We start from the raw sequence: 9,187 nt of genomic DNA on the forward strand, positions 1-9,187 counted from the left end.
CGCGTTTGCGCAGTGTGAAGGAAAAAGACCAGCTGCAGAGGCAGGGTGGAAATGAGGTGATCGGTATCGGCAGCAAGAGCCAATGATCGCCCATCACCCATCATGCACTTTTTCACGAAAATCGGCCGATTATGATCGGTGACCGATCGATCGGCACACCTCTAAGTCTATTTATACTCTGCTCACGAATTCTCTATTTGTTATGTTTCATCAACCCCACCCTCACTTATCCTTTACCTCTTTTACCTCACCCCACTTCAGTCCATCAAATCTTTCCCTTTCATTCCCTTTATCCCACCATCCTCATCCCCATTTTCCTTCCCTACATTGCCATAACCATTCTTTACTCCATGCTTTTGCTGCAGGTTCCGTCTGAAAAGCCCGCAGGGTCCTGAAGAACCTGAGGTAGTTGGGCTTGGGAAAATAAGTGGAACAAATTTTCCTGAAGACCATACCCCCCACGCTGAGTCTTCATCTCCCAAGACCTCCAGCATTATCCTCAGATCCAAGCTCATTCATCCCTCCATTCCTTTCCTGCAATAAATCTTTAAACTTACATATTTGTGGCACGGTCCTTGCTAGTGAACTCAGGCACATCCGGGGGAGGAACATGAGCCCCTGGACCGTTTATTCTTGATGCCCCAAGTGCACTTTTTGAGTTTTTTTTTTTTAATCTGTGAGGCCTTCCTGTGACCCTCAACAATAGTATTTCGCTAAATATAACAATTTACCTAAATTAATTATTCTGTGAACCAGTTTTTCACATGTTTATGTGCCATGGATTGGACACAGACACACAAATGTTCATGTTGGGAACACATTTTCGGACATTGCAAAAGTGATGGGAGCTTTATTGGTGTTTTTGTTTTATCATCTGTGGTTGCTTATACAACAGAGCTTCACATTTATGATGGACACGTGTTTGCATGAGGAAAATCTGAATTTGAAAAACAATTGTTAAAAAAAATAAAATAAAATCCTCATCAATGAAAAAATACCAGACATGCAGAGATTCTTAATCTGGACTCAGTGAATCTTTGAAACCAGTAAAATGTTGCATGAGAGGGAGAAGGAATCGAGCTGATGATCCACCAGTCAGCTTGGAAGGATCACCCAGTTAGGTGTCAGGGTGCAGCCTGCGGCCCTCCTGGTCCAAACAGGGAGACGCAGCAAAAACACACAGAGAATGGATGGCTATGTTAAAGTACTTTTTCAATATAATAACCTTTAAGCAGACAATTAGTGTGAAGTCACATTCTGATTATAAATGTCATGTATTGGGTGAAAGGCAGTCAATCAAGATTAAATAAAACAAAGGCTTGAAATCAGTCTGTGTGCAAATAAATAATTAGTCAATTAATTTACTAAAGTAAATGAACTTTTTATTCAAATTCTACTTCATTTAATACGACTGCAGTGAACTGAACATGCTGCGATCTATTCATGAGGAACAATAGCATACGGTACCTAAAGACGATCATGCTGCAAAAAAAAAACAAAAAAAAAAACAAACTTGATCTTTTCTATAATTCACAATATCAAAGTCAAATCACTGTAAAATACTTGGTGGTAGTCCTGGTTGAAGCAGTTGTCCAACATAACTTAATGGGACAAAAAACATATAAAGGTCAAATAAGGACATGAAAATAAATATTTTCATTTGGTCCAGCTCTTTAAATGTGTTCATTTAAATTTTCCTCTCTAGTAACTCTGGTAGTTGATCCCATGCCTCATCAGTATGAATACTTTTAACTTTTGTCAACTCTGTGCGACAAACTGAAGGAACTTCTGTGTTTGAACTTCTTCCTGTGTATGTGCTGATGTTCTGTGAATGGACGCTCTCTGAGCATGTGTAGACTTCTGTAATCTCAAACTTGTGGAGCTAAACTGTTCCAGGATGTTCTTTGACACATCCTAAAGGGACGTCTGTTCACTGGCTGCAGATGAGAATCTAGCAGAAGGTTCAAGAAAACCTAAATGTTAGATCATAGCACAGGCCAAATCATGTTTTTTTATGTCCTGATAAATAAAACCTTTTTCTTTCCGATAATATTGTATTTCTATCCCTTCTAAACTTCTTGGATTGCCTCTCCGGCAGCGGTTACCAGGACGTTCATCCACTGAGAATCTGTGTAGATGTAGAGAGATCTTCTGTCCGTCCGCAGCACCATCACGTTCTCCCCACGCAGCCGCCTCATCTCTTTCTCTCCGTCTGCGACAAACACCTGCAGAGATAAAGACGGGATGAATATCTATCCTAAAAAAGGGGGGAACAATTAAGATACCTGAGACAAGAAGAAGCTCACAGAATTTAACAGGATCTCAAACAGATGAGGCCTGAATGTCAGGATGCATATCTAAGGCCCCCTGCTGGGAGGAAGCATGCCGCCTCCACTTATCAGACCTCAGGTTGATGTGTTGATTGTTGGAACCACATTGTTCAGTCAGTGGAAGTGGGTGAGTTTACTGACCGTCAGGACGTTGTCCAATGGTCTCTGTGAACTTTGACCCTGTGGGCAGCTGCAGGGGGCTGAGGGTCCTCTGCTGCCGGAGTCTCCCTGCAGGCCTGGCAGGATGTACACTGGAACAACACGAGCTGCTTCACTCAGCCGGGTCCGGAGCGCCTAACTTCTTATCAGGTATGTCAGCAATTTTGTTCTCATGCTTCAACTCAACAATAAAACTGCAGGGATATGGATCAAACGCTTCGTATGCTACAGAGGTAAACATTAGAGTTTGAAAAGTTTCTAAGGCTCACAGATCCATTTATCTCCATTGTTTATCAAGGAGGAGCATGCGGGTCTGACTCCTGTCTGCTGAAATTGGCAACTGCACAGAAAACTTGTATAGGACTCCAACTACAGCTGGGTTGTTCTTTTCACCATGCGCCCCATTTCTACTGTTACCCTGGGCAACTGCCAATATATGAAACCACTGGTCTCAACAGCCATGATTACACATGGAAAGCTCATAATGACTTTATAAAGCCCAGGTACATGTAACGACCTTCACTGAGGTGTTAAACCAACTTTTTCATTCAGCCCACATTTCAGTATTAAAAATCTATTCTTTTTTATTGTAATATAAAAAAGAATAGATTTTCATTTTCATTAAATGTAAGCAGAAAAATCAACATTAACAGAAATAAGGACTTGAAAACATCTTACTGTGTGGAATTAATCAACATAATGAGTTATACTTGGTGAATGGAGTGAACTGAATCATATTTTTAACTATTTTATATTGATATTTTTTCTTTCCATACAGACCTTGTCCAGGTAGACCAGGCTCTCCATGTAGACCAGGCAGTCCTGCTGCACCAGGGTGTCCCTGCTCCCCGGCCAGTCCAATAGAACCTTTCAAGCCCTGCACACAATTACTGACTTACTGACTCTTTGAAAAATCAATGCTTGCTTATGACTATAGATGCATACATTCCTTCCACTTCACAGTTATGCACTACTTTGTGTTGTTCTACCACAATCAGTGAGAAAACATGAGCACCCGTCAGTATGCATGCAGTACATCTATGTGGACCTACCATCTTTCCTCTGGCTCCTGGCTCTCCTCTTGTTCCCTGCTCCCCCATCAGACCTCTGTCCCCCTTCTGACCCGGGTGTCCCTGAGACAGGACATGCATTCTGTCACAGCCTCTCCGCCACGCAGCTTTTATATACGTCTAACACTCATCAGTCAGAGTTTCACCTGCTCTCCGGCCGTCCCAGGGATGCCACGCTCGCCCTGCGGACACACACATACACACCAGATCCGAGTGCGTTTCGATCAGCATTGAGTGGAGGAAAAAGATCTGACTTCCTAACCTTCTCTCCTGTGGGGCCTCTGTGTCCTTTGAGACCCTTATCACCCTGATAACGAGAGAGAAAAGACAGGAGATGAGAGACGAGCAGCTCAGAGAGGGCTGGCAAGAAAAGGAAGGAGAAAATGTTCCTTACCCTGAGTCCTGGATGACCTTTACTGCCCTGTAACAACACAACACAAACTCCCTTAGGTCCATTCTGTGGTCCACTTGTGCTAAATTCATAAACACCAACAGGGCTGGCCCAAGCCTTTTTGGGGCCCCAACCAGATTTTAATTTGCCCCTTCCCCATACCAACATGTCAAAACCAGATACTTCATCGTTCCTAGGCTGCACCATACTATCAATTATTAGCTTACACTGCAAAAACTAAATCGTACCAAGAATTTTTGTTTAGTTCTACAGCAAATATCTTAGTTCCAATGAAATAAGACAAAACTAGCTAACAAGTAACAAGAAATAGCATCTTGTTTTAAGTAAATAATTCCTTAATACTGATGGAAACATATTTGTTCCACTGGCAGATTATTTCACTTATACCATGAAAAAGATGTCTTGTTATAAGTGAGGTAATCTGCAAGTGGAACTAGAATTTTTTAATCAATATTAAGGAAATATTGATTTACAACAAGCTCCTATATCTTGCTGAAAAGTTACTTATAAATTTATAAATATAAATTTGTCTTATTTCAAATGTACTAAGATATTTGCACAACAATACTTGGTCAGACTTTGTGTTTTTTCAGTGCACATCACACTGGTTATTATGGCTGTTGACTTTAACCTCACAGGAGAAGCAAACAAGCAAAACTGCTCTAATTTGTATTTTGAGATTCAGAGTGTTATTTAAATGTAGCATATTAATTTAACTATTTAAAGGTAATACCTGCAGACAAACACTGTAAGCCAGCTAACAAATTAAATATAATTTATTTTTAACTTGGAACAGAAAGTGCAGGCAGTGTAAAATGTGTAATCTAGCACTACAAAACAAAATCAGAGGGTACTCTTGGGCCCCCCCTGGTGGTGTTGTTCTACATATTATGGAGACATGCATTTTTAATTTATTTTTAAATAGTTGAGACATTTTCTCCATGAATTGGTAAAACGTAATATGAATTAAAGCTTTGTTGCACCTTTATCATCCCAGGAGTCCCGATGTCTCCGTACAGACCCCTCCAGCCTCTCTCACCTTTCTCCCCCTGTGGGACACAGTGACCCCCATCAGCTCCAGGCTTCCAAAGGTCAAAGCCTTTGACCACCATTTGTATCATATTTGCTTCAAAAGTTTCTGTGAACTCTCTTTTTTCCCCCAAGCATGATTAATACTGTAACGACCTGTTGAATACAATATTTGACATGTATTTTGCCTTCTGCTGGATTATAACTGCACTTCAGTACAGTGCATTATGGTGCAGTGTTTTTTTTTGTTTGTTTGTTGTTGTTTTTTTTTGCCTTTTCAAAATGTCTGCTCTCATGAGATTGATCAAAATTTCTAATAATAATATCTGGATTGTTTTTCATTTTCACTGAAAGCTTGTGTTTTGAGATGATGCGCAATTACTTAAAAATGTATCATTTTAAAATGTGTGCACCATATTTGGTAGTGCAGATATGAATGAACAGTCATGTAAAAAAAATTTATACGGTAATCTATGCCGCCATGCAGCTACACGCTATTTTGTTTACGTAATGGTCAGGCTTTTGGACAGAGTTAATGATTGCACCATATTTTACAGGATCAATCACAGAGATGGGAGCCTTCAATGTGGAAATGGAGAACTCGCTGGAGACCCAATTAAAGCTTTCAGATGAATTATTTTAGACTTAAAACAATTGAAAAGTTATATATAGTCTTGTATATGTGTTTCACTTTTTTGTACTTGCATAGGTTTGCATGTTTCTAGACTTTATTCCTAATTAGCAATCAAACTTTACTTGTGTTTAGATTTGTGGCCTGAGCCTGGCGGGTTGGGACACAGTCATTTGCTCCATGTTCAGGTCTGGGTCGGTTCTCAGGGTCCTGGTGTGTTTGACAAGCCTGCAGTGCGTGCAGCACCGAGAAGACCACACGAGAACCGTGCACCGTACAAAGTGGTGTTAATCTACTTATAGTTTCGACAGAGGAGTAGATGATTTAATAAAGATCTTTGAAAATGACAGTGTTGACTGGCTAAACAAACCTTAGATTCTTTTAGCATCCTTTTCAATTGTTGGTCATTATCTTAACAACATAAGCATATGTTGGGACAAACTGTATGTCCCTGACTTGTGTAGATTTTCAAATGGTATAAACTGCCTTTTACCTTCTGGCCTGGTTTTCCCAGAGGACCTTGTGGTCCTGGCTCTCCTTTTGGACCCGTCACACCAGGTTTACCCTAAAAGCAAACAGAATTAAGGAACTATTGCTTTAAATCTATAACATAAAAAAAAACAGATAAAATTTGAGTTCTGTACCTTTGCTCCTCGCAGCCCTCTGCAGCCCTTTAAACATAAAACATCATAAAGCGCTCTGTAATGTTTCAAACAAAAAAAAAAGTTCTCTGTGCCACTGTGCTGGGTGGCCTTAGCAACGATTAGCATATAAAATAGAAAAGACCTTCCCCACCTTTTCTCCTGTGGGTCCTGTGACGTGTTCTGTCATGTCGACCTGAAGGTATGAGGACAACGGGCTCAGCATCGCCGGATGAATTTTTTTTCATAGTTTGCAACCCAACGACATTATAGAAGCTGAAACTGCAGAACTAAATGTGCTGCAGAGCATGCTTTTTAACTGGTGTGTGAGCTGAAGGCCTCCTTACCATCAGCTCTGCTTTGTGTTTGATTGGAGGAAACATAGGAGGAGGAAGAGGAGGCAGGATGAAGACTTCACATTTCCGAGCCGGCCATCTGCTGCCTCTACTCACTGGAAATCCTGTATGTACACAAGTAACATAAACACGTGAAATACTGCTAGAACATTAGAGACACAGAGAAAGACTTGTAGTCCACGTGAAGCCAAATATTGGTTTAACATGTAAGTGTCGGGCGACCACCGACCTCCCAAAACTAAGGAAGTCTGGGCCGATTTATCGGTGAGCCCTTACTGGAGGAGTTCAGGGATTTTGCTCCACCGACTAAACAATGATGAGAGGAGGTTCTGGGGACAGTGTTCACTTTTCACTTACGGGACGTTAAAGAGGAAGCTGCATGTGGGAGGCCAGAAAGTAATGCAGTCCATCCCAGAAGCAGCATCGTCAGCATCTCTTCTCTTCATGAAGCAGCAACCGGACGATCACCGCTTCAGAAATGAACCTTTGAAAACAAAAACTCTCTTGAGACGTTCTGGGTCTGTGACAAACTGGAGTCAGGCAAAAGTCGAATCCATCAACTAATAGATCTCCCTTAAAGAACGTTGAGATAATCCAGCATCGATTCATCTGTTTCTTTTTGCGTTCTGCTCCGTCTTCCTAAACAGAAACGTAATAATCTGAATAATTGAGCAGATTCAACAGAAATATATAAAAAATATCCATTTCATGAAGAAAGTTAAGCTGCAAGCTAACAGCTGCTCATAAATCTTCACTCATCCCGTTTCTTGTGTTCTCATCTGCTCAGTGTGTTACAGTGGTTGTGGTGTGTAACACCGAGTAAGAGTTGAAAATGATGAAAAGTATCTCGGACAGTGTGTGTGGAAGCGTTTTTCCACACAGCTGAGCTCCGTTCACACTAAGGATGATCTCAGGAGGATGTAAAACTTGCACCACTCTGCCTGCAATAACTCATCTCCTGCAGCTCTTCCAGTACAACGCTCCTCTACGGCCAAAGATGTCATCAGAACAAAAAAAAGCCACACACACACACACACACTAGGAAAATATGCTAGAAAAACCTCAATCATCCAAAGTGGCTAAGGAATTCAATCTGACACACTTTAAAGACTTTGTAAAGAAAACACTCCTTCCACCGAATGATCAGAGGTTAACATGAGGGCATCCACCCTGACAAACTCTTATTCTAGCAGGTTCCCATGCACCGTTCCCTGCATGCTGTGTCTTACCGTGTCGTTGAATCCTCTGGGACCTCGTCCTGCAGAGCTGGAGCACAATCTGCTAAGCTTGCACGCCTGAATCCGGCTCATCTCAATAAAGCGTGGAAAAGCAGCGCAGCCACTGGCAGAGCTCAGCAAAAAAAAATCAGATAATTACTTAAACACCGAGCCAAAGAGGAGCTTGCTCATCAAAGCTCAGAGCAGGGAGAAGTCACTGGCATTTCCTGTTAGCTGTTATATGTCAGCCTGTCACTGCTGCAGCCAACAGATTTACTACAGCAGGATGGCAGAAACACACACACACACACACACACACACACACACACAAACCCTTTCACTTGTCAGGTTACAGATGGACTATCTGGGCTTTTCCAGATCTAAAAACACAGGAAGCACATCAGAGGTACAACATTGTCCCATATTACAGTGTTATTACAATGAAAGTAAAGCAAGAAGCAGTGGGATGAAACTCCATGATTCAGTAGGTCTTCCTCTCATCAGTCAGCAGCAGTTCAGAGCCTGTCCTGCGGTTCGCTGTGTGGCCGCAGCATTTCAACCAGGTTCAGGTCTGGACTTCTTCACGTCACAGCATCTGAGCGAAGAACGCTTTCACTTTGGCACGGCGATGGAAGAACAAGAGCAGATCTGATGGCAGCGTGGAGGCACGGCTGTTACAGCGACACTGTGTGCCGTTATTAGACATGATGTCGTTTAGAGGATTTTTATTACTGATCAATCGATTCTGTTAGTAAACCTGATATTTCAAGAAAGGGGAGCTTTTGGCTCCTTTAGGAGAATATCTGTTTGTTAGTGTGAAGATTTATTGTGCAACTAGATGGACAAATGTTTCCATCTCACTTGTTTGTTTTCAGCTGCTAAAGTGAGGATCCAAAATCAAATCAAAATTTACAACTAAACCTGACATTTTGAAAACATCATGTGTTGTGATACAGAGACTCTTATTAGCAGAGAATCTGTCCGTTTCCTGATCTGATGGTGGAGGTAGCAGCAGCCTCCCAGAGCTCAGCTCCTTCACCGTAAATCTGGTTTCAGAAGGATCTACGAGTCTTTAATGGGGTCAGGTCAGGTGAGGTGAGGAAGGGGCCGTGCCGCCATATTTTTTACCTTCACTGAAAAACCCTGCAATGCAGTGCTTGGATGCATGCGATGGCGCTCTGCCTGCATGAGCTAGCGCCGTCAATTATCCCTGCTAAGCTACAGCTTCTCATCAATGGAGCCTGTCGTTTATGCTAAAGCTAGTTAGCACGGACACCGATGACGGCAGGCAAACGGTTTTCCTGCAGCAGTGAGTTGCTTCTCCACCATTAACATGTTTGGG

General features: G+C 41.9%; 1 protein-coding gene across 1 annotated transcript; it reads right to left on the reverse strand.

Moving 5' to 3' along the window:
- Window positions 1-826: 826 nt before the first annotated feature.
- On the reverse strand, window positions 827-8,532 carry LOC103149897 (acetylcholinesterase collagenic tail peptide-like). The gene is made up of 15 exons (XM_007569263.2): window positions 7,858-8,532; window positions 6,986-7,112; window positions 6,620-6,732; window positions 6,427-6,468; window positions 6,276-6,302; window positions 6,125-6,196; window positions 4,955-5,020; window positions 3,954-3,980; window positions 3,822-3,866; window positions 3,706-3,741; window positions 3,542-3,622; window positions 3,270-3,366; window positions 2,472-2,581; window positions 2,106-2,225; window positions 827-1,147 (listed from the first exon to the last, which is right to left on the reverse strand). Exons 2-15 carry the CDS (start codon window positions 7,059-7,061, stop codon window positions 1,118-1,120), a joined length of 942 nt encoding a protein of 313 aa, XP_007569325.2. The 5' UTR covers window positions 7,062-7,112; window positions 7,858-8,532; the 3' UTR covers window positions 827-1,117.
- Between the last annotated feature and the right edge of the window lie 655 nt (window positions 8,533-9,187).

Source organism: Poecilia formosa, unplaced genomic scaffold (genome assembly GCF_000485575.1).
Source record: "Poecilia formosa unplaced genomic scaffold, Poecilia_formosa-5.1.2 Scaffold239, whole genome shotgun sequence".
In the NCBI taxonomy this organism is placed as follows: domain Eukaryota; kingdom Metazoa; phylum Chordata; class Actinopteri; order Cyprinodontiformes; family Poeciliidae; genus Poecilia; species Poecilia formosa.